A 26900-nucleotide genomic window follows, 5' to 3' on the forward strand; every position below is an offset into this window, starting at 1 on the left:
GTAAAATAGATGGAAAATTGCATACCCATGACTCACCTTCTATAATTGCTTCAGGCTAAGGACATCCGGGGTGACTTTTAACTCAGCATTCCCCCCCTACACACACACACATCCTTTTAACTCTATTATAGAGCCTCCTAATTAATATCTGTGATGTGATGTTCCCTTAATGGAAATGGCCATTTCATCATCTATTTGATGTTGGATTTCTGCCATCTCTCTTCTTAGGAGACTCTTAACCGGGCACTGCAATCTATCTGCCGGATCAATTCCATTCCTTCAATGATTCATCCAGGCTCAGTGCCTGTGACTGGCTAATGGCTGTGACTGTGCTGCCTGAATCTGTAGAAGAGTTTGAGAAATTGGAAATAAATTAAATTTATCATCATTGTGGGGCATCTGGTTGGTATCAGACTTTTAATGAATATGAAACAGGTCATGCAAACAGCCAAATCCTTTTATCCAGACAGTGTTATTCTTCTATTTTCTATGATCTAGAGGGCAGCCATGAGTTACAGCCTTTCAGTAAGTATAGACAGAGGGAAAGAATTAAAACTCCAATCTTTCTTTTTTCCTTTTCTCCTCTCTCGTGTTCCTCTACAACCAGCAGCTAGTAGCATCAGTACTAAAGAGTCCTAGGAGATTGTTTTATTTCTGTGTGGTGAGCATATAAAGATGCCTAGCTGTGAGACTTACTGAGCAGAGTGACGGTACACTTAACGTAAAACCTGCACTCGAATGAATCAAATTGTTCCAGATATCACAGACCCTTATATCTTTTATGAGGGTCAGCAGAACTGGCAGAACAAAGGTGGAAACCGTTGCTTTTAGTACCAGTGCTTTTAATAACAGCACTAGCGGTGCCCATCACTACAAAAACAGTTCATTGCTAACTCAGTGATACCAGTTCATTGGGAAAGATCCAAATTCATTAGGAGTTTGGCTTTTATTAATTCTTGTTAATCATGGGAATGTAAGGCAAGATTGTTTTATCTGCCACATAATTACCTCTATATGAATGATATAATAAAAGCAGAGTCAGTGGCTTTCATATAAGTTTTCTTTCTAAGGGCACACCCATTGTTAAGTGGAATATTTTTAATCTCCAAATATTTTTTTTCTATGTTCATCACAAACTTTCATTACTAGTAAGAGAAAATAAGAATGTTTCTTACTGCCTAAACCGGTTTGGCTCAGTGGATAGAGTGTCTGCCTGCAGACTGAAGGGTCCCGGGTTCGATTCCAGTCAAGGGCATGTACCGTGGTTGCGGGCACAACCCCAGTAGGGGGTGTGCAAGAGGCAACTGATTGATGATTCTCTCTCATCAGTGTTTCTGACTCTCTATCCCTCTCTCTTCCTCTCTGTGAAAAACAATAAAATATATATTTAAAAAAAAAAAAAAGAAAAGAAAAAAAGAATGTTTCTTACTGCTAAATCCGAAAACTGGTAAAGCTGTCATGAACTCTTGAAAAGATTTTAGTGGGTTCCTTCTAGCTATTTCCCTAAATGGGGGTAGAAAGAGCTTGCCATAAAGTTCATTTAGTCTCTGACGCCTGTTTGCTGTTATCACTGCTTACCTTAGTATTTTCAACATAGTTTATCAATAAATTTGATTCTAAAACAAGTTATAGGTATTCATTTTTCAGAATAGTTTACATAATTTTGAAAGAGTCTATTTAGAAAATACATAATTTAATTTGTTTAGAGTAGAAGCAAATGTGATTTTTTAACTTCCCGTTACTGAAGGAAATGAATCTATCCTTGTCTGTCTTAGGAAATAAGACTGAAACCGATCTAACTTGAAATAGAAATATAATTGATATGAAATTTTCAACCACTTTTCAAAAGACAGAACAGTTATTTGTTTTCATAGTTAAGAGATCAGAATAGACTTAGTTGTTTGAAAAATAAGGCACGGCCATTGCAGGGCAGAAAATAGACAAGAACACAAGTGTTCTGCTATCTTTATTCCCCCCGGGCCAGTAGACCATGTTGCTTTAAAACCCCACATCCCTGGAATCATGTATCTTTGATTTCTCTACCCTCTTACAAAGTTAATTCTAGACACCAGTACTAACTCCTTTATGGTTTTGAAGAATTTTAAACTCATTTGGTTTTCCAAGCAGTTCTATTAGGTAACAAGAATCTGATTTTTAGATGACAAAATGAAGTTTAATGAGATTTGTCATGTGCGCATTCACTTTGGGTTCCTCAGATCTTCTCATCTCAGCATGGTACTCTTTTTAGCCTGCCACACTTTCTGTGTAAATGGGAGTTAAATATTTCTGGATTCATTATTTTAACCTCAGTTAATACAATTTTTTCCTGTTTTCCTCATTAATTATCATGTTTCTATGGCAAGTACTTAAATCATCTGCTTCTATATTCTTGTGTTACTAGATATTAATGTAGACACAAATGTTAATAATTTATAATCCCTACCCTAGAAGCTGACAGTCTAGTGAGGGAGTTAGATTACATTTTTAAACTTCTTTATTGAGGTAAAATTGACATATACTAAACTATATAATTTAAAGTATAAAGTTAGGTATATACAGCTATACACATGAAATAATCTTTTGTTCATGTTTTAACTGAGATTTTTATTGTTGAGTTTTATTTTTATTATTTTTTTAATATATATTTTATTGATTTTTTACAGAGAGGGATAGAGAGTTAGAAACATCGATGAGAGAGAAGCATCGATCAGTTGCCTCTTGCACACCCCCTACTGGGGATGTACCCGCAACCAAGGTATGTGCCCTTGATCGGAATCAAACCCGGGACCCTTCAGTCCGCAGGCCGACGCTCTATCCACTGAGCCAATCTGTTTTCAGCTATTGTTGAGTTTTAAAGATGCTATCTATATACATATATACATACTGGTATATACATGTCCTTTATTCGGTATAGGTGGTTGTCTTTTCATTATTTTAATGGTGACTTTTGAAGATCAGAAATTGTTTCTTCTTCATTTTTCTTTTTTATATTCCAAAGTATTATCTGGCCCAGGGTTTTCAGCTTTTTATTTTTACTATTGTTGTTTTTTGTTTGTTTGCTTTTTAATTTTTGCAAAGTCAAGTGATTATTCAGTTGACCATTATAATTGGAATAATTTTCTTTAGTTAAATAGTGGAACAATTTGACACCATTTCTCCTGATATATTCAGGTATAATGAATTAGAAATCTATGTTATGTGGCAAGTTTGATGCGTGTCCTCAGCAGATTAATATTAATTATACTTTTTCTCTTCCCTTCTCATGCCATAATATTCTAATTTTACAAGGCTTTCTTGAAGTACCTTGCCTGTGATAGGCAAATTCTAGATTTAATTTTTTCAATATATTTTTATTGATTTCAGATAGGAAGGGAGAGGAAGAAATAGAAACATCAATGATGAGAGGGGATCATTGCTCGGCTGCCTCCTGCACTCCCCCTACTGGAGATGAAGCCCATAACTGGGCATGTTCCCAGACTAGAAATTGAACCAGAGACCCTTCAGTCCGCAGGCCAATGCTCTACCCACTGAGCAAAACCAAGTAGGGCCTAGATTTAATTTTAAAATGACATTTGTTTTAGCAGAGAATGTCTTTATGTAAAATTTCTTTTCTCAACAATATGAAGCAGATATTATCTCAGATTGCTGACATTCAAAACAATGGACTTGTAAAAAACACAGTCTTTATGCACTTCTCTTAAAAAGAAGGAAATAAATTTTGTTTACTGTATTGGTTGAGACATTTAGTCACTGTATGATAAACATTGTAGTGACTTTTTGAGGCATCCTATTATTTCATCATCGAAAATAATAAATCATTAAGCCAGTGATTTTTTTTTTTTTATTGTTGGCTTTTAGAAATATTTCTGAAAAATAGTATTGGAAGCTTCTTTTTTTCAGGTACTGAACAGTACAGTGAATACACAGGCTATGCTGAAACTTACCGCTGGGCCCGGAGCCATGAAGATGGGAATGAGAGGTGAGTTCATTTCTGACTTGATTATCGCATGGCCATAAGCTAAAGAATGTGGCCTCCTATATTTTGTCTGCCATCTATTCTTATTCCAGAAATGTAACTTGCTTCTAAAATTCAGTATTACAGCTTGATTAGTAGTTAAAACATGATTGCCGTATATCGAAAAGAAATGAAAGCCAGAAGTCTAAATCAAGGGCCGGAGGGCAGAGCTCTTCACAGTTTTGCATCTTAGCTGCCAATTGTAAGCAGTCAATGGAGGCTGACTTCCAAGGCCAGACGCACTTAGCACTGGTTATAGTTATAGCTTAAAACCCTTAAACAGCATAAGTGTTATCCTTAACTTTTCTGGAGGCTAGGTAGGTGAAGGAATCTATGTTCAGACAATTTTCCTACTGCTACAAACAATTGACAGAAGAAATTACAGTGAACTTTGCTGCTGCTGTCTTCTATGTTTTATTGAAATATATTTTCACATGATAATATATTTTCCCCAGTAAGTTGGTTTAGCAGAGGCGAATTTTTATGCACTGGAACCTGGATACGTGCATGTGTGCGAGTGTGTGTGTGTGTGTGAGTGTGTGTGTGTGTGCGTGTGCGTGTACACTCGCGTTTGCTAATGAAGAAGAGCCAGTGTGTGCTTAAATGCTCCAATCAGAAGGGTAGCTGAATGGAAAAGAAAACAAGAACCATATATATGCTGTATACAAGAGACCCACCTCAGAACAAAAGATACACACAGACTATAAGTAAAGGGATGGAAGAAGATATTTCATGCAAATGGAAAGTAAAGAAAAACAGGGGTAGCAATATTTATATCTGACAAAATAAACTTTAAAGCAAAGTATATTTTAAGAGACAAAGAAAGACACTACATAACGATAAAGGGAGCAATCCAACAAGAGGATATAACCCTTGTAAATATTTATGCACCCAACATAGGAGCACCGAAACCTGTAAGGCAAACTAGATGGACATACATCATGGAAGAGATTAACTATAATCCAGTCATAGTAAGGGATTTTAACACCCCATTGACATCAATGGATAAATCTTCCCAACAGAAAATCAACAAAGAAATGGTAGCCTTAAATGATACACTGTATTACAAGGATTTAATAACTTCAGAGCATTTCACTCCAAAGCTGCAGAATATACATTCTTTTTGAGTGCAAATGGACATTTCTAGGATAGACCACATATTAGGACACAAAATAAGTCTCGGTACATTTAGAAAATTAAAATCATATCAAGTATCTTCTTTGACCAGAATGGTTTTGAAACTAGAAATAAATCAAAAGAAATAAAAACTGAAAAATACACAAAGATATTGAATCTAGCAAGCGTGTTACCAAACAATGAATGGGTTAACAGTGAGATCAAGGAATAAGTCAAAAAGAGACCTTGAAACAAATAAAAATGAGAATACAACAACCTAAAGTCTGTGGGACACAATAAAAGCAGTCCTAAGAAGGAAATTCATAGCACTACAGATCTACCTTAAGAAATAAGAAAAATCACTAAATAAACATTCTAACTTTACTCGTAGAAGAACTAGAACAAGAGCAGCAAACAAACCCCAAAGTGAATAGAAGAAAGGAAATAAGATCAGAGTAGAAATAAAAGAGTTTGAAATGAAATCCAAAAGATGAATGAAACCAACACCTGGTTTTTTGAAAAGATAAACAAGATTGACAAACCTTTAACCAGACTTACCAAGAAAAAAAGAGAGGATCAAAATAAGTGAAATCAGAAATGAAATAGAAGAAGTAACAGCTGACACCAAAGAAATAGAAAGAATTATAAGAAAATATTATAAACAACCATATGCCAACAAATTGAACAATCTGGTCAAAATGAATAAATTCCTAGAAACATACAATCTTCCAAAACTGAATCAGAGGGTCTGAACATAGACAGATTACAACTAGTGAAATTAAAACAGTAATAAAATTAAAAACAAAACAAAACAAACAAAAAAACACCCAACAAGCAGAAGTACTGGACCAGACAGATGGCTTCACAGGTGAGTTTTACCACACATTCAAAGAAGAATTAAAACCTAGTCTCAAACTATTCTAAAAAATTCAAGATGAGGGAAGACTCCCAAGCTCATTTTACATTGCCAGCATTATCCTAATTCCAAAACCAGATAAAGACACCACAAAGAAAGAAAATTATAGGCCAATATTTCTGGTGAACATAGTTGGTAAAGTCTTTAACAAAATACTAGCAAACCGTATCCAGCAATACATTAAAAAGATCATACAGCATGGGACTTATTCCATGGATCAAGATTATACAATAGTCACAGATCAATAAATGTGATACACTATATACACAAAATGGATAAAAACCACATAATCATACCAATAGATACAGAAAAGGCATTTGATAAAATCTGGCACCAATTTATGTTAAAAACTCTCAGCAAAGGCAAAATAGAGGGAACATAATAAAGGCCATATATGACAAACACGTAGCCAACATTATACTCAGTGGGTAAAACTATAAATATTTCCCTTAGGACTATGAACATGACAAAGAATGTCTGCTTTTACCACTTTTATTCAACACTAGAGGCCCGGCGCATAAAATTAATGCACCGGTATGGTCCCCAGGCCTGGCCTGTTATCTGGGTCATCATACCTAGCTGCCTGCAGCCGGCCCCTCCCTGCACTGCCACCCAACCCCTGTTCCCCACTCATCATCAGGTGATAAGTTCCTGACACCTGGGGAAGGGACTAAGAGGTGGTCAGTGCACTTCATAGTGACTGGTCCAGCATACGTTCTGGTCATTCTCCTGTTAGGGTCAATTTGCATATTATCCTTTTTTTATATAAGATAATATGGAAGTCCTAGCCGCAGCAGTCAAACAAGAAGAAGAAATAAAAGGCATTCAAACTGGAAAGGAAAAAGTAAAATTGCCATTATTTACAGATGGCATAATACTATATATAGAGAACCCTGAAGATTCCACAAAAAAAACTACTAGAACTGATAAATGAATTCAGTAAAGTATCAGGATACAAAATAAATATCCAGAAATCAATTGCATTTTTATACACCCATAATGAATTATCACAATTGGAAACTAAGAAAACTGTCCCAGTTGCATCAAGAAAAGTAAAAAAACATAGTAATAAGTTTAATGCTGTGAAAGACCTGTACTTGGAAAATTATAAGACACTGATGAAAGATATTGATGAAGATACATATAAGTGGAAGTATATACCATGTTCATTTGGATAGGAAGAATTAATATCATTAAAATGCCTGTACTACCAAAAGCAATCCAGAGATTTCTATGAAGATACCAATAGCGTATTTCACAGAACCAGAACAAATATTCCAGAAATGTATATGGTAGCATATAAGATCCGGAATAGCCACAGCAATCTTGTGACAAGAACAAAATTGGATATATCAGGCTACCTGATAACAAACGATATTACAAGGGGATAGTAATCCACAACAGTGTGTTACTGGCATAAAAACAGGGATGTAGGTCAATGGAACAGAATAGAGAGGCCAGAAATAAGCCCACTATGGACAATTATGACACAGGAGGCAAAAGCACACATTCAGATTAAGGTAGTCTATTCAACAAATGGTGTTGGGGAAATTGTACAGATGTTAAAAAATGAACCTAGAACACCTTTTTACATCATACATGAGAAGAAACTAAAATGGATTAAAGACTTAAATATTAGTCTGAAAATCATAAAACTCCTAAAAGAAAACATAGGAAGTAAAATCTTAGACATTTCGTATAGCAACATTTTTTCTAATATATCTCCTTGGGCAAGGGAAACAAATGAAAAAATAAATGAGACTGCATCAAGCTAAAAAGTTTTGCACAGCAGAGGAAACGATCAAACTATCAAAATGAAATGACAACCCACTGAATGGGAGAGCATATTCCCTAATGATACATCTGATAAAGGGTTAATATCCAAAATTTATAAAGAATTCATACGACCAAACACCAGGCAACCCAATTAAAAAATCAGCGAACGATCTGAATAGACATTTCTCCAAAGAAGACACACAGATGTCCAACAGACATATGAAAAGATGCTCAGAACCACTAAGCAAAGTAATACAAATTAAAACCACAATGAGATACATCACCTCTCAGCTGTCAGAATGGCTGTCATCAGTATATCAACAACCAAGTGCTGGCAAGGATGTGGAGAAAAGGGATTGGTGGGAATGCAAATTGGAGCAGCCAGTGTGGAAAGTAGTATGGAGTTTCCTCAAAAAATTAAAAATGGAACTGCCTTTTGACACAGAGATTCCACTTCTGGAATATAATCTAAGAAACCTGCATCACTCATTCAAAATAATATATGCAACCCTACATTTGTTGCAGCATCACAGTACCAAGATATGGAAGCAGTGCAAGTGTCAGTAGATAAGTCGATAAAAAAGCTGTGGTACATTTATACAATGGAATACTACTAGGCCTTGAAAAAGAAAGCTTACCCTTTGTGAGAGCATAGATGGACCTGGAGAGTATTATGCTAAGTGAAATAAGCCAGTCAGAGAAAGACAAGTATCTCACTCATGTGGAATCTAATCAACAAAATAAACTGACAAACAAAATAGAAACATAGAGAACAAATTGACAGCTGTCAGAAGCTTTTTGTGGGACTGGGTGAAAAAGGAGAAAGAATTAAGAAAACAAAAAACAAACACCATGTGGCAGAATCACCAGCATCAGCCCTGCAGCATGGCTCCTGCAGAGTGAAGACTTAGTTTTGTCATCTCAGGCCAGCCCTGGCCTCTCCTTTGTTTTGATTAAACCATGTGGTTACAGTAGTTATCTATGTGGATACTTAACTTATGATAATTATTTACAGACTAACATGAAGGTTTTTATTGCTGTTCTTCAGAGTGGAAAGTTGCTTGGCATATCAATATGTGGAAATTTATGAGATGAAATATTTGGAATTTTATGTTTTCAAAATCATCTCACCCCTTCCTTCATATTTCCACAGGCAACACGTTATTTTGACTGCTTTGTGTTATTGTCTGCTTTGCTGTCTTTGTCTTTTTAAAAATATTTCCACAGTCAGCAATTGAGCACAGTAGGTAGAATGTTGTACCGAATCGTTACACATTTTGTAACACTTGACTTCTTGGGATTATTTCTTGGATGATGTATGGTGATGATACATACCCAGTGACCTAGAGTAGATCTTTCAAACAGAGGAAGAATGAATTCTTGTCAAAATACAAATGTCATGTCTTTAATATTAGAGGAAAACAAAGACTTAAGGTTTTTGGTTTTTCCCCCTCCAAATCCTTTTACCTCCGAGACCCCCTGTAAATGATGTACCCGGTTACAATATGTCATATTTTTGTCTCTCCATAATTTTTCATTTGCCATATAATGCCTGACAGTCCACAATATGTACCTTGGAGTCTAAAATAAAATAGTGTTTTCTGCCTTCCTGTTTTTCTGAGCTCTATGGCCTGGGTTGTTTTTCATATTTTAACCCTGCAGTGTCTCAGAAACCTGGGAGGGTTTATTTGTGAGTGCCTTTCCGTCCCTCACCTCTCCCTCCTGTCCTGCCCAGGGACGACTGGCAGCGACGCAGCACTGAGATTGTCGCCATCGATGCCCTTCACTTCAGACGCCACCTCGACCAGTTTGTGCCCGAGAAAATCAGACGTGAGCTTAACAAGGCCAGCAACCTTATTTCTTAGTTCATCTGGCAGCTGTCATCTATTTACTGTCATTTTATTAATGCTTTCTGGAAATTCTTGCAGTGTCAGTATGTCTGCCCATAGCTCTCCTGATTTAATGGCTCTGTCAGCTTGTACAAGATGGACTTTCCATTTCGTAATTGTTTGATTACTGAAGCCAGAGAGGCTGGTGCTCGGCATGAAGCCCCACACATGTGTTTATCTCACCAAGTACTGTGAGCTGCTTTGGAGCGTTAGTGCAAACCTATAGAGACAAGAATGAGCCCTTAAAATGTTTTTAGACCTACTCAGTGACGTTTTTCTCCACAAGATATACTTTCAGAATTAAAACAGGTAAACCAGAAAAGTCCAGTTAAAAGTGTTCTATTATGAGTAAGATTCCTGAGAATTATTTACTGATTTGGCAATTAGACACATTTATTGTGAAATCTGTGCTTTTCTATGGCACTTAGTGCTGTCTGCTATCATCATCTTCTTTTTAATTGAATTACAGAAATATAAAAGTGAGCCATTCCTCTTGTTAGTTACATTTTCACCACTGTTGACCATAATAAATATACTATCCTACAGGGTTGCTGATACTGTTCTCTAGATTTAGGGTCTTACCAAAACACTTGGCTTTTTCTTTAGTTCCTCAACCTCCTCTTACAGCTAAGAACACTGACCCAATTCTGAAAACCACGGTTTAGCTCCTACGAGCAGGATTTGGTATGAGACTGTTTATGAAGATCACGAGGTTTATGGTTCTGCAGGTTACAGAGGTGCCATGCCCTGCACCGCCTCTGATGATGAGAGCAGGCTGGTGTGTGCGGGGGTGGATACCTTTGGATTGGCATGGCTGGCATTCAGTGTCATCTTCACCTCTTCCTGGGCCTCCCCACAGGAACGGTCCCTCCTTGTGGGGTCTTATCCCAGCTGAACCATCTTGCCTTTCAGATTATTAGTAAAGTAAATAACCAAGTAATCTTAACAACTTAGTAGCTATTGTAAATGTAATTATTACATTTATTATCTTATATCCTAATCTACTTGAGAATCTAACTTATTGTTGCGCATGTTTTCTTATATATAATTTATTAGGTTTTTTAATGTTTAACATTCTCAAAGGAATCTCATAAAAAGTTTGAAGATGAAATGCACTGTTTCCCAAAGTTGAATTTATATAATAGGTATTGTTTGTTTACCTTTTTATTTTTTTATTTTCTAACATATTTTATTGATTTTTTTTTTTTTAAACAGAGAGGAAGGGAGAGAGAGAGAGAGAAAGAGAGAGAGAGAGAAAAATTTGATCAGCTGCCTCCTGCACACCCCCCTACCCCCACTGGGGATGTGCCCGCAACCAATGTACATGCCCTTGACCAGAATTCAACCTGGGACCTTTCAGTCCGCAGACCGACGCTCTATCCACTGAGCCAAACCGGTTTCAGCATGGCCTCGAGATAATTTAGTCACTAATCATGAGCTGATTAGCACTCAGCCAAAGAATCTAAGGCCTAAAGTCCAATACAACATACTGTGAGGATGGAACTGTGACTATTGAGCATTTGAAATGTGATTAGCGCAACTGATAAAATAAAAATTTACCTTAATTGCTTTTTAAAAATCTAACTCCTCACAAATAAGATTACTATAACTAAATCTGTCTTTCCAGACTTTTTACCTGTTTCAGTCTTAAATCATTAAGAATGTTTCCTGCCAGAGCCGGTTTGGCTCTGGATAGACTGCAGACTAAAGGGTCCTTGGTTCGATTCCAGTCAAGAGCACCTGCTTGAGTTGTGGGCTCAATCCCCAGTAAGGGGTATACAGGAGACAGCTGATCAGTGATTCTCTTTCATTATTGATGTTTCTATCTCTCCCTCTCCCTTCCTCTCTGAAATCAATAAATATGTTTTTTTAAAGAATACTTCCTGCATTTGTTAAGACATGATCTACAAGCATGTACACCTGGCTTACCTCTTCTTTTTTAGTCATAATCCTATACGGTAAGCAAGTTTCCAGTGAATGCTTTTCTCAGTATCCCTTTCTGTTTGATATACTTTTTAAAGAAAATTTGAGGGTTCCTCCTTGCTTCCCCTGACAATTTAATTTTGTTAAATTCTCATGAGACAAGGAAATATCACAGGCGTAAAGTAGCCCATCACCACATGGCTATCATTGAGAAAGGGAAGCACTTAGGGTCTGGCACGTGGGAAATCATTTAATAAATGTATGGCTTTTATTTACTACTATATTCATAAACATTTGCCCTTTTAACAAAGAATCAGTTTTCTAATATACTTTCATTGATAGATAAAACAGCAGTAAGTGGTTTTGTTAAATGTTACTAATAACGTAATTAGGAAACTAATCCAAATAACTTTGGCCTTCCTAAATTAAAGTATTTCATAACTTATTAGGTACACTTAGCTATTAAAAGAGTTAATTATACATTTTAGTAGATACAACAGGAAGTTTTCCAGAAACTGACAGCACAACTTGGAGATGTTATTAAATGTTTTTTCAACTTGGCTTTAAAGCAGAAGTCTATATTAAATCACTGAGAGATGACTTGCACAATTCTACTTTTTTTTTTTTTTTTTTTTTTTTTTTTTTTTTTTTTTTTTTTTGCATACCAGAGAGAAAGTAGGAATGAATAGAAAAACTATTTTTCTAAATGAAGCAACATAGGACCAGTTTTCACCATCAGAATTCAGTGTGGATCTTTGAACTTTAGAGGCCTATCTGCTACTTTGGGGCATTGCTCACCAGATAATAATTTAAAGGGCACTCTCACAAAGTGCTTTATCACCTCTGGAAACATTCTGCTTCATCTAGGCTCCAATTGTGTTATTGGACGACATGTGACCTGTAAGTAGAGTTGGTTTTTAAAAGGAAAAGTCAGTCTCCTTTAACTAACTGACCAGAGGCCCGGTGCATGAAAATTCATGCACTGGAGGGAGGGGGTCCCTACACCCAGCCTGCCCCCTCTTACAGTCTGGGAGCCCTCGGGAGTGGGAGGCGACCCGGTGATCAGGGGAAGGTGATGCCCCATCACACCCCTGCTGCTGCCACTGCTAGTAGTGCAATCCTCAGCCGGCCCTGGTTACCTGAGCCTTGGGTGGTCCTGCATGGCTGGGCAGCAGCCAACCAAGGCTTGCCTGTGCCTTGGGCCAGCCCTGGGTGGCTGAGGGGCTGAGAGGACTGGGGGACTCTGGAGGCAGGCGCACAGAATGGCCAGGCCCACCTGGGGGAGAAGAGAGGGCAAGGCCTTGCCACGTGCCTGCCACCTTGGCAGGGCTGAGGGGACTGGGCACCACCATCTTTGAGGGCAGGGCAGTCAATTAGCATATCCCCTCCTTATTGGCTGTGGGGGCTGCCATCTTTGTGACAGTGTGAGGGTCATTTAGCATATTCCGTCTTTATTAGATAGGCTACTGTGAAGCAGTGTTTAATCCCCAGAGAGATCAGCTGGGTGACATTCTAGAGAGTTATTTTTGTGATTGGGAAGATTTATGACTCCAGCTTGCAAAAATGGCAAATAGTTCAGCAAGGGAAGAGAGAAATCATCTGTGAAAAGCTGCATTTAGCCATAGTTAGATTCATTCAGGTAAGATTAAGTAATGAATGTATTTTGTGGATGCTTCGGGTCAGAAATTTAACAAAGTGAAGAGACCACCCCAGCAGGAAATCACTACCATTTACCTTTTTAAAATTGATTCATTTATTGATTTTTTTAATTACTCATCACCAAATTTAGAAGGGGCTTGTAATTAACCCAGAACTTGATTAACAAACCAATCAATACTTGCTGCTGATATGTCGAGGAAGTTCACCATCTGATCATTTATAATCTTTTCTTGAAATGTGTCACTACGTTTCAGGAATATTAATTCAAGTGAGTTTTCCCTTAAGTTTCTCAATACATAGAATCAGAATAATCAAAGAGATACCTACTCTAATCTTATGTCTTACACATGAGGAAGAAAACTATGGTCTGCATAATTATTTCATTTTATATTGCTTTTTTTTGTTGTTCTTAATCCTCACCCAAGGATTTATTTATTTTTTTTTTAAGAGAGAGTGAAAAGGAGGGAAGGCGAGAGAGGGAGAGAGAGAGAAAGAAATGTGAGAGTGATACATTGATTGGTTGCCTCCCATATGAACCCTGACCAAGCCAAGGATCGAACTTGCAACCCAGGCACCTGCCCTCTACTGGGAATTGAACCACTGGCCCTTCTCTCTAACCACTGAGTACACTGGCAAGGGCTTATATTGCATTTTTAAAAAGCAAAATCTATTTTTTTTTTCAAAATCAATTTATTAATCTTACAATTATTTTAAAGATAAAAAGGCATCCAAATAATTGTTTTCATTTGTATAGGTCTTTCTACATGAATATTTAGCTTCATATATATATATATATTTTTTTTTTTTCAAAAAGTGCCTATAATTTTGTATTTTACCTATTTATTTTAGCCCTATATTTTTCATACTTTCTAATAATTTGTAATACTATGTCTAATAGGCATAAAATCAGTGGGATTGTTTTACTGTGACTTTACTATTTTGATAACACTATAATAATAAACAACTTTACACAGTTGTTTAATAAAGTAGCAAGAGAGTTTATAAAACTGATGATACTGAATCTAAGGATAGTTTTAAGACTTCTAATTAATATTATTTTATTCTATTCCAAAAGATTCCCTTAAGTATAGTTGGTACATTATTATATTAGTTATAATATTTTCAGATGTATAATATAGTGATTCAACATTTTTATACCTTACAATGTGATCACCCCACTAAATTTAGTAATGATTTGTCACTGTGCAAGCTTAACACATATGTTCCCATGATTCTTAAGGGACTTTTTATGTTTGTTTGTTTTTTCTTTAATTTTTAATTTTTTTTGTACTTGTTTTTAAGAAATTACAGTATTTTAAAACCTCAGAAAATCAGTATCAGTACCAACTGTATTTCTTTAAGTTAAGTAATTATTCCTAATTGAATTATTAATCTAGCAAGTAATATAATATATTTATAGTACAGTGAAAGACGTAGTTTAATTATATCTACTTGAGCCTGCTAAAAGTCATGTTGCAGACTGAGTTTTTACCAAAGTGTGTGGGCTTTTGCACATTGGTGTGTGGGATTGTGGTACACCTTCCTGAGGACCTTCTATTTCCTGGACTCGTTTCAGGCCCTGTAGGTTCTCACATCAGTTTTCTTTTCCTCTTTTCTAATATATTTTTATTGGTTTCAGAGAGAAAGGGAGAGAAACATCAGTGACGAAAAAAATCATTGATTGGTTGCCTCCTGCACGCCCCCTTCTAGGGATCGAGCCCCAAAACCAAGCATGTGCCCTGACTAGGAATCAAACTTTGACCTCCTGGTTCATAGCTCTACCACTGAGCCATGTGGGCCAGTAATCACTTGAGTGTTCTTTATTTCCTTCCTACATCTCTATCTTAACCTCTTCCTGGCTGGGCTCTAGTTTTTTACTCTAGAATCTAGATACCAGTATTTTCCTGCTGCCTCTTATTTCTTAAAGTGTTCATTGATGTCTTCTACTTACGGTCCTGCAATATAAATGCTTCCCTTTTTCCCAGTTTAAAGTTGTTTATTAGTAAAAAAAAAAAAAAAAAAAAAAAAAAAAAAAAAAAAAAAAAAAAAGTAGCTCTGTCATTGGTGAGGGTCATATCAGCATGTGATTAAATTTAAGCTGGATTTCTATTACTCTTACAGTTCTGATTAATCTCCTCAAGTGGCTCTGGGTGGGGAAAAGTAAAGTATTCGTAGTCTGTGTGGAGCTCTTGAGAACTCCTAGTACCTTTCTCCATGAAGTAAGAACTTGGCAGTTCTTTTAAGGTCTCTATTCTTGCCCGATGGTTGTATCTTATTGAAGTAGCTCCATTACTCAGTGACTCCTGTGAAAGGAAAGGACCCCTGACGGCGGCACTGCCCTGAGCACTGCCTGGTTCCCAGCGTGTGAGGGAGCCTCTCCTCGCTGGAGAAGGGGAAGCATGGTTGTCCCTCTTCAGGGACTTCGAGGGGCTTGCTGCTTCTCTCCTCTTTCTGGCTCTAACAGAATAACAGAATTATCGTGTAATTGTTTTATATCATTTAATTTCTGATTATCTTTTTAAAGTTTCATTAGATAAAACACTAAATGCAGGTTAATTTCGGTTATATAGTTTGTTTTAGTTATGGCCATATTTTAGGATAGGGTTTTTTTTTTTAATTGGTTAATCCTTTATATTAGATTTTGCTTCTAATCTAAATATTTAAAATTCTCTGTTGTTGTGCTTTTGTTTCAGGAAGTATTTTGTCCCTTAAAGAAAAGTTAGCCCAGATTTGTAAAAATAGCAGTGAGGAAGAGACTAAAGCCTCTGACATATAGAACAGAAATGGCATGAACAAGGAAGCTAAGAGGCTTCCCTCTTCAGCTAGGCCTGGTAGGAGAACCTGACAGGCAACCAAACTTACATCCACTCTGACAGAGCTTATTCCCTTTTTTGTTGGCAGAAAGAAAAGGAGAGAATATCTTTCAAGAACCTGTTTTAAAAAATTGAGCTTTTTGATATGTTTTACCTGAAAGGGGTTTTTTAGAAGCTCCATGCATCTAATTTTACAGGTCATTTGTGAGTTCTGGTGTAAGCTCTGTACCACCTCACTGAATAATGGTGTGGTGGCAGCTTATAATTAGTATCTGTCAGGGTTTACAGCCTAGGAGGGTGGAAGGATTTGCCTTGTTCATCCATCCAGACAGTGGGTAACATTTTATACCTTTGTGGAGACTTCACAGAGCAATTTACTATATATCTGTGTGTGGATTTCATGGAGCATCTTCTTTATACTTGGTTTTTCTCTGGGAACATCTGTCACAGGCCATTTTTATTTTATTTTTGACTATGCATAAGCTGTATTTTTGCTTTGATTCTTACTTGAGAAAACCCAGGAAGATTTGCTTTGCTATTATACTAAACCTCTGATAGTTTTAGGAAACTAAGAACCCTTAGGAAGCAGGGAGACCAAGCAGGCTGACAATAAAAAATGGACATCAGAAACTCTGGGACCTTAAACGCAGTCTTCTCATACAAAATGAACTGTTCATGTAATTAATTCTTAGTCAACATCCTTGGGATATGATGTTCTTTTCTCAGGTTACTGAGAAATACATTTTAAAATACTCTCGTTTAGAATAGCTTAAAACTAGAGAATCTAGGAGCTGGAATGGTGCTTAGGATTATTTTATAACCAAGTGTAGGAATCCCTTTTATATTACAGTTGCTTTCCCTTGTTAAGCATTTTAGTGGCAGGAGGCACATTAAAAAGCTATTCACAGTTATTAATCTAGTTCCAATAATTCAGAGAGAGTGCTAAGGAAACATAACAGTAATTGCTCTTTACCTTAATGAAAAAATGGTAATCAAAAGCCTTCAAATAAAGCAGTGTTTCACGTGTCTTTCCTGTCTTTAGTTAGTTCCTGATAGTTCGTCATTGTGATGCTATCAGCTCTTGAAATGTCTCTGATATTTTCATTTATATATCTTTGAATTGAAAAAAGAAACTGAGGCCCATGTTAGGTTAAGGCAGGGGTAGGGAACCTTTTTTTCTGCCCAGGGCCATTTGGATATTTATAACAGCATTCTCAGGCCATACAAAATTATCAACTTAAAAATTAGCCTGCTCTGTTTGATCAAACATTTAATTAACTCACCCCTCATGCCTTGGAGGGCCGAGCAAAGGGTTTCCCAGGCCCGGTAAGGCCCACAGGCTGGACATTCCTCACCCTGGCTTTAGGGCTTTGATTTGTCCAGCATCAAAGCAAATAAGTATTAGAATTAATCATTTCTTACTCTCTTTCTTTATAATCGCACAACTTTCTGTTTTCCCCTTTACTTCGGCCCCTAAGGAAAAATAGAAATACCATAAGCTTGGTAATAGATACTGCTCCAGTCCATGTAGTGAGAAAGAATGCTCGTGTCCGGCACTCATGTGCTTTGATGCTTGTTTAATCCTGCAGGCTTACTGTGGATTTGTCCGTCCGGGAGTTTCTTCAGAGAACCTTTCTGCAGTGGCCACGGGGAACTGGGGCTGCGGTGCCTTCGGGGGCGATGCTAGACTAAAAGGTGAGTGGCCATGTGTAATAGCATTCTGACTGGGGAGAAAAGCTAGTCCTTCAAACTGATTTTCTAATTTTCTATCATAATAAAAGACCACAAAGATCTAAGAGAAGAGAAAAAGAATACTTGACACTATTTTTCTTATTGTGTTTAAAGGAATCTTATTTTTATTTACTGTTTCCCTTCAGAGGTTACTTATTTCTCTGATCTACCACGTTCTTTCACGGAAGGGATTTTGTGTGTTCAGAGCTGTTTTGTTGACGCAGTCATTCATTTACCAAATGTAAGGAGCATTTGCTGTGCTCTTTGCCCAGCAAGACTGGGCATCATCCAGGCAGACAGGAAGACAGATACTGAGGTTTCTGGTCTCAAAACCATGCTCAAGACCACGCACTGTGGCTGGCTCTGAGAATATAAAGGTGGAATATGATATGTGGTTCCTGCTTTGGAATTCACAGTTTAGCAATGAGAGAGGAATAGACAATGCAGCAACAGTAATAAGTGCTTTACTAGGTGCACGGTGTGTGGGAGCAATGCATGGAGAGCTGCATGAATGGCACAGATAAGGAGGCATTTGGGTACTGAAAAAGGATAAACAATTCCTGAATTTTATTGTTTGTATATAAAAATCACAAAACCTGATCAACAAAGCTTTGCCCATTTCTCCTCTATTCTCAAAAGTATCAGTTATAAAAAATAGTATTATATCATTACTTAGGATGGTTACTGGTCTTACCAACTCAGCTGGTCTGATATCAGAACCAATTGGGTGTGCTGCAATGCAATCCTGACTCTAAATACCTGGAGCTAGTGCAGACCTCACAGGATGAGGGCAAAGTCCTCCACAGACCACCCCTACTTCAGACTCCAGCCACGTGTCTGAGGTGGGGGTAGGTGTCCTCCAGGCCACACACAGTTCTGACCAATTGGCTCTAAGTTGGGAGGTGTCCTCGATTCCCCACGTGAAATAATTCACTAGAGTGGCTTACAGAGCCAGGAGGGCGCTATTTCCACTTTAGCAGAAAGGATGCACATGGTGAGAGAACACAAAGCTCCCTGTGGTGCTGGGCAGCCACTCCCAACCAGCAAGCTCCCCTGACCTTTGGTGTCCAAAGTTCTTACTGAGGCTTCCTCCATGGGCCTCATTGATTGGAACTTGGCCACATCGTTTCCAACCCTCGGTTTACCACTCCCGGAAGTCCAAAGGCTGAAAGTCCCAGCGCTGGAGCTATCTCGGGGCCCAGTAGAAGTCACCTCATAACAAAGACGCTGTCACTCAGGAATTCCAAGAGTTTCTGAAGCTTCTGCCAGGAACCAGGACCAAGACCAGACAGAGTCTTTGTTACACTACATTTATCAAGTTAACAAGAAAACAAAGCGAACACTAAATGGTCAGCTGGCCTTGATAGCCAAAGTAGAGATAGACAAAATTTATCCTGTTGGGAATAAAAGAATTGAGCTGTCATAATTGAGTCTCTTATTTTTATAAAAATAACACGTTTATGCCTTAGCTGGTTTGGTTCAGTGGATAGAGCATCAGCCTATGGACTGAAGGGCCCTGGGTTTGATTCTAATCAAGGGCGCATGCCCAGGTTGTGCGCTGGATCCCCAGTAGGGATGTGCAGGAGTCAGTCAATCAATGATTCTCTCTCATCATTGATGTTTCTCTCTCTCCCTCTCCCTTCTTTACTGATATCAATAAAAATATATATTTTTAAAAAAAAACATTATATTTTAAATTCAGAAAATTATTCTGATATATGTTAAAATCACCAGAATTTACTGTTAACATTTTGGTGACCATCCTTTCAGATATTCCATGAATAATCTATGTAACCATTTGACATCAATAAGATCACACCATATATTCTATACTCTAAACTGCTTCATTTTGAAAACATTAGTCTCATGGATGGCTTTCAACACCAACAAATGCAGACCTGCTATTGACGTTTTTTATAGCTAAATGCTTGTCGTATGTACCTGTATTCCTTAATTTATTTCACCAATTCTCCACTTGTACACAGTTGATTTATTTTCTTTATCTTATATGAAAAGCAATAGTGCAGTATATAATTGTATATGCTACATAAAATTGTTTTATTAGGGTTAATTCCTGGAAGTAAGATTAATGACTCAAAAGATGTTTGTATTTTATATTTTTATACTTACTGCAAATTGTCCTTCTGAATTACTTTGTCTTCCTTTGCATAGGCATGCTCACAAAGATGAGATTGTCCATTGTTTTAATTTTTCTGAAATTCAACCTATTTCATATGTTTATTTGCCATTTTTATTTATTTTGTGAATTGCTTTTTCATGTCTCTAGCCCATTTAGCTTGTAAGTAGTTATTTTGATTTTTCATTTGCTCTTTTTATATTAAGAAATATTACTTTTTTAAATTTTTTTAAAAATATATTTTATTGATTTTACACAGAGAGGAATTGAGAGGGACAGAGAGTTAGAAACGTCGATGAGAGAGAAACATCGACCAGCTGCCCCCCGCAGACCCCCCTAGTGGGGATGTGCCCGCAACCAAGGTACATGCCCTTGACCAGAATCAAACCTGGGAACTTTCAGTCCGCAGGCCGACGCACTATCCACTGAGCCAAACCGGTCCCGGCAGAAATATTAATTATTTAACTGTCACATGTTGTAGGTATTTATTTTATTTTTTTCCATTTATTTCATCCTGTTGGGTTGTTGTCAAATAGAGTTAATTTGTACATGTTTGCAGTTTTGTGATGTATTTAGAAAAATCTCTATTTTTTTATTCTAAAGACTTTTACCTGCATTTTCTTCAACTAAAAAATTTCATGTTATTTTCAGTGTTTTGAAGTCCATAGAAAAAAGCTTCTGGGTTTTATTTTATAAAATTCTTTATCATCCTGAATTTGAGGAAACCTGTTTTTCACTCTGGACTTATTGATCTTATGACAGACACTTTTTTCTATTTCTTTTAAGTGAAATGAATGAGTACATTTGTATCATCAATCCAGAAACCACATCTGCCATAAGCTTTGGTTGTTTGTGCTGGGCCATTTAGGAGGCTTTATAAATGCCTTTCTTCCATTTCTTTATGGCATAAAGCCTTCAGACTGCAGATTGCTTCTGCTGTGACTATCAAGTGTACTATTTAAAGATTTCATTATGTAATCCATTTTGTAATTATTGAGATTTAAAACTTTGAAGTGACTTTTTAAAAAATATATTTTTATTGATTTCAGAGAGGAAGGGGGGGAGAGAGAGAGAGAGAGATCAATGATGAGAGAGAATCATTGATTGCCTGCCTCCTGCACACCTCTTTTTTGGGATCAGACCTTTAGCGTTCTAATTTTGTTCGTTTGCTTTGTGAAGGGATTGAGTGCAGCAAGAAAGGTAATGGTGACTAAAGTTCTTTTTGTTTTATTATGATTTTGTCTGTTTCTTTTTGCATTTCCTTCAGTGTTTATTTTTTATGTCCATATTGTATTACCTGACTGGGAGACTATGCCTTTGCTAGTTTAGCATAATTGAAATGTATCTTGATGTTGATTTTCACTACCCAAAAGTGACTTGCAAATACAGTGTGCTCGAAGAATTTCTCTTTAACAAACTTATTCAACAGCCTCTGTGTGCCCTTCGTTAGATTACAGTTTTGCCCCTTTTTTTCCATTTTGCATATTCTTAAACTGTCTATATCTGGCTAATTCCTTCTTTTTCTTTAAGACTCCACTCTAGTATTAACTATTCCACAAAAATCCCCCTTTCTCTCTCACTCATCCCACTCCCCCACCCTGCAAAATAGTTCTGTGTTAGGATTCTTTCAATTACAAGCGACACTAATGTACCTTATCACTTAAGCAATAGAGGCTATTTTATTGGCTGATGTGGCCGAGAAAGGCAGTGTAGAGTTGGCATTCTGAGGTCAGATGCTTCGTTTAGTGTGTGTTGTTTAAAGATGATGGGCCTCATTTCATTGGTTATCTCCACGTGGCAGAAGCTGTGACCAAATAGTTCCAGGTCTACAGTATTGCATTTGAGTCCCTAGGGTTAAGGGGGACTCCTTAAATTAAAAATTCTGTGAAATATTCTCATTTGACCAATTTAAATCATCTTCCCCTCCCTTGGACCAAATCGTTGTAATCAGGGAGTCCTTAAACACTGAACACATTGCCTAATGACATTAAGAGGATATCCAATAGGGTTTTTAAAAAATATATTTATACTAGAGGCCCAGTGCATGAAATGTGTGCATGGGAGGGTGGGTGTTTCTCAGCCCAGCCCACACCCTCTCCAATCTGGGACCCCTCGGGGGATGTCCAACTGGTGGTTTAGGCCCAAATCCCGCAGTCAGACATCCCTCTCACAATCCGGGACTGCTGGCTCCTAACTACTCACCTGCCTACCTGCCTGATCACCCCTAACTGTTCCACTGCCAGCCCGATGGCTCCCAACTGTCCTCCCCTGCCGGCCTCCATGGCCCCAAACTGCCCTCCCCCGCCACCTCGATGGCCCCCAACTGCCCTCCCCTGTCGGCCCTATTGCCCTCCCCATGCTAGCCCAATCGCCCACAATTGCCCTCCCCTGCTGCAACCCCCTCCTTCACGCGAGGTGGCAGAGACGCCAGGGGCAGCCTCGGCACCGAACGGAGCCTCGGAACCCCCAAGCCTCACTGCGCAGAGTGGCCGCCGGGCCCTGCCTCCATGTCACGCACAAGGACACGAGGACCACTTAGGCTTTTATTAGTATAGATTAAACAAAAAGTTTTCTGAGATTATACAAATGTGCATAACGTAGTTTTCTTTCATAACTTACATCCCATTTATATCAAACCTAAATGATATCTTTACTAGTTATTTTGCTATTTTGGAATCAAAATAGCTAAACTCCAAGAAAAACCAATGTTCTAGAAAAGGTTGGAACCAGGACAATGCTGATAAATAATTTTCTACCGTGCCATGGTTGGCCTGCCTATCCCTTTGGCGAGGGTTTGTGGTAGGTCTGGTTGTGGAGGTGGAAAAGGGGTGCCTATCAAAAAATGGAAGCTAGAAAAATAGAATTATGGGCCAGGTCACCCTAGTTTGTCTACCACAGATTCCTCTTCTCTTTTTCTTTGTCAGAACACATCTCACCCTCCATTTATCTCACAACCTTGCGCCTGCACACTTGATAGATATTCCTTCCTTAATCTTTCTGCATTGTTCTCCTTAGCGGCCCGGGCCTAGCATGGTGTCTTGTTTGGTAACTGCGTTCACAGTGACCAGAGGGAGCGGAATAGTTGCTGTGAGCCCTTGGGTATGCCGCTGAGTTAGTGAATCTGGGAAGTGCCTTTGGATTTTTATTTTATTTTTGAATTTTTTTTTCACTTTGGGAGTTGCTGACAGTCAAGCAGGTTTAAAAAATGCTGCATTCTGTTCTTTGGTTTGAATAGTTACCCTTCAGTTTGTAGCCTCGTTTTTAAGATGAGGAGACAAGGTTTCAGAGAGGCGAATAAACTGTTCAAGGAGAGACAGCTAGTAAGTGTCAGAGCCAACACTCAGATTTGGCCTGTCATCCTCAACACCAGTATGTGTTGTGGTTATTAAACATGTTGAATGTATTTTGTGTTCCAAGAATTGTACTAAGTGCTTTTCTTACTACATTAGTTCATAACAGTCGGTTCAGCAGGTTTACTGGTCTCTTTAGACGTGTGATAACTGAGAAATAGAGAAGTGACTACCTGTGGTCACAAAGATAGCCAATGGCAGCGCTGGGACTCAGAGCAGGATTGATGCCCAAGATCCCAGTGTCCGTGCCCTTTTGTTACTTTATTGTCCAAACTCTGGATCTGGATCTAGATTTGGGGTTGGCATTCTAGAGATGGTTGTTGAATTCTTGTAGAGAGACAGCTTTTAAAGCAGATGAAAGGACCAGCGATTGAGCCTTTGGTAATATTCTTTGGGGGTTTGGGCAGGGGGGCGGGGGTGGTGGTGTCAAGATTAAAAACCACTCCAGAGGACAAGACCAATGAGAGAACAGGAGCTGATGGGAGCTGGCCAGGGAGAGTAAGCGGAAGCCTGTGGGCTGGTAGCTTTTCTGACAGGTGAGCACGTGAGCTAACGAGCAGCTGGGTTAATGAAGAAGGACATCAGCAGTACTTGCACATCGATGCTATCTCAGCCTGCATGGCAGCATGCATTTAAATAATGTAAACAAACAATTTGAGGCAATTCTTCTGACTGACATTCTCGGTAAATTTGCTTGGATTGGAGCAGAATGACGGGGCAGCTTTGCAGCATAGTGGGTGAGGGCAGGTGGTTTTCAGTCAGACTGCCGGGTTCGACTCTCAGCTCCACTCCTTTTTGGCTCTATGACTTTAAACAAATTACTTAACCTTTGGTGGCTATATTCCCTGATTTTCAAAATGGAGATTATACTACTATTTACTACCTTATTTGGTCTTTGTAAGGCCTGAGTGAGTTAATCACTGTAAATCTTGAGTTTGTGCTGATCTGTTTAACCATTCAGCATGCTATGAGACAGGAGCTCAGTGTTAGCAGTTGTTACTAATATTGCATGCTGACATTACAACCCACACCTATGGTGTGAACATCCATCATTTTACTCGTTTTTTATTTGGTTCAGCTGTTGCAAGAGGACACTGTGAATTGTGTGTTTTTTTATGTTATTATTTGAAGTTTTTTCATAGCTTAACATCCATGCCAAAAAGAAAATTAAAATCAAGCTCCCTGCAGGTTAATTTAAGTGATTATTTTGGCACCAACTTGTGCTTGAAGTTAGAATTTGATGCTTTTATATCATACTTGGAGTCAGTCCACACATCCTATTAGACTTGTGATGCAAGAGAGTTCACTTCACTCAGAGAACTCAATTCTCTCCATTTTCAGTACAAAGGCCTTAGGGACGTTGTGGCTAGTGGGGCCTGAAGACAATTGTTTAACACGACCTTTTGTCAGTGATTATGTTATACATTACTCTCGGGTCTGAAAAATTTATTTGTGAATTTATAGTCTAACAGCCAATGAAAGGAGAAAAATTATAGCAGAGATTATGGAATTCTACACTCAGAGTCTTTAGGGATCTGACCTCCAATGCATAGCTGGGGAAAATGCTGGAAAGAGAGTTGACTTGATACAGCTGACCGGTAAAAAAGGGTGAAGGCCGAACTAGGGCTCCTATCTCCAGACCCAACTTGTCTACCACATGTTTATGTCACACGGGGCACCCAAATAGAAATAAATGTGAATTCAAGAACGTAAAGTGGATTGGTGTCTCTTATTAGGAACTGGCCTCCTTTGGTAGCTCTGTCAGGCTTATCTCTAAGAACCTGCTCACTGGGAGGAAATGGCCTGTGATGCATCTTTTTAATTAATTTTAGAGCGAGAGAAAAGGGGAGGGGGTAAGAGAAACACAGACACACACACACACACCAATGTGAGAGAGAAACATTGATTGGCTGCCTCCTGCACGCCCCCTCCTGGAGATGGAGCCTGCAACCTGGGCATGTGCCCTGACCTGGAATTGAACTGGCAACCTTGTGGTGTATGGGACAGTGCTCAACCAACTGAACCACCCTGGCCAGGCATGTGGGTTTTTTTAGTTTATCTGAGCAGAACTGACAACGTATGCCAAGAAACAAGATCTCAAATGCTCCTGCCTGGTGAAGCACTTTAAAAATAAGCTTTATAGAGAGATAAATTTTAAGTGTTTTACCAATATTTCATTTCCTTAAAAGTCAAATGACCAGTTATGTAGTATTTCTGTATATAAGGAGGAAATAGGACTAAAAGGACATTTCTTCGGGTCTCTTTTTAAAATATATATATTTTTATTGATTTCAGAGAGAGAGAGAGAGAGAGAGAGAGAGAGAGAGAGAGAGAGAGAGATAAAATTATTAATGGTAAGAGAGAACCATTGATCGACTGCTTCCTGCACATCCCACACTGGGGATCGAACCTGTAACCTGGGTATATGGCCTGACCAGGAATAGAACCGAGACCTCCTGGTCCGTAGACTGATGCTCAATCACTGAGGCACACCGGCCAGCCTCTTTCTGTTTTAAATAGGAAATACTTAAAGCTAAATTCTCATTCAGACTAAGAGATAAGAAATGATACCTCTTGGTAGAGGAAGATGACGATTCATTAGTTTCCATTTTTATGTGTAGTATAGGTTAATAGGACCCTTTTGAAATTGAGTGTGGAAGCTTTAATGTATGCACAAGTTGGTTGAGCAGTTTTAATTAAAATATTTCTATTTTGAGATTAATTGCTTTTAGTACTCTGAGATTAATGAGGCCGAGTCATGTTGTGGATATTCAACAAATAGTAGTTTGGAATTTAGAAAATACTTTGGTATTTTAGAATCTCACCCATTGTATAGTGTTTTATATTCTTTCTCAAATCTGGGGAAACTCAACGTATCAAATTTACTAGTTTAATTTGAAAGTATTTTTCCTTCCTATTTAATTTTAAAAACTTTTTTACTTGAAAATAATTTTGAACTCATGAAATTTGAAAAAAGTAAAATTATACACACACTTAGCTTTGTGTGTGTATACATACATGTGTATATATGTATACACATATAATTTTTTTCTGAATCATTTGAGCTTGTTATAAACATTGTGCCCCCTTTCCTAAATATTCAGTTTGTGCTTCCTAAGAATAAATTATTTTCTGTCCTAGCCGGTTTGGCTCAGTGGCTAGATTGTCAGCCTGCAGACTGAAGGGTCTTGGGTTCAAGGTCAAGGGCACATCCCCAGATTACAGGTTCAATCCCCAGTGCGGGGCGTGCAGGAGGCAGCCAAGCAGTGATTCTCTCTCATCATTGATGTTTCTATCTATCTATCTCTCCCTCTCCTTCCTCTCTGAAATCAATAAAAAAAAATTTCAAAAAAGGATAAAACATTTTTATATAAAACACATTATAGTTATTAATTGTATAATTATGCATTGATTGAATATTTTTATCTACTGTATCATCTATGTTGCAGTTTTATCAAGTGGCCTAATAAAATCATGTAAAGGGTCTAGAGACAGATATTGCATTTAGTTGTCATGTCTTGTAGCCTCTTTTTGAATCTGGAGTGTTTCCACAGCTTTCTGTTTTCTCTGCCATC

The 26900-nt window shown here is 38.0% G+C and overlaps 1 protein-coding gene across 4 annotated transcripts in view; it reads left to right on the plus strand.

The window, feature by feature from the left end:
- The window catches only part of PARG (poly(ADP-ribose) glycohydrolase), a 144269-nt gene that overhangs the window by 111612 nt on the left and 5757 nt on the right, over nt 1-26900 (plus strand). For 3 of the 4 annotated variants that reach the window (XM_036461278.2, XM_036461279.2, XM_036461281.2), the window contains 3 exons: nt 3901-3979; nt 9559-9667; nt 17697-17802. In XM_036461278.2, coding sequence (XP_036317171.1) covers nt 3901-3979; nt 9559-9667; nt 17697-17802 — 294 coding nt within the window. The remainder of the gene's footprint in view (nt 1-3900; nt 3980-9558; nt 9668-17696; nt 17803-26900) is intronic. The other variant, XM_036461280.2, reaches the window with a different exon arrangement.

The sequence above is a fragment of the Pipistrellus kuhlii genome, unplaced genomic scaffold (assembly GCF_014108245.1).
Source record: "Pipistrellus kuhlii isolate mPipKuh1 unplaced genomic scaffold, mPipKuh1.p scaffold_m20_p_35, whole genome shotgun sequence".
In the NCBI taxonomy this organism is placed as follows: Eukaryota; Metazoa; Chordata; class Mammalia; order Chiroptera; family Vespertilionidae; genus Pipistrellus; species Pipistrellus kuhlii.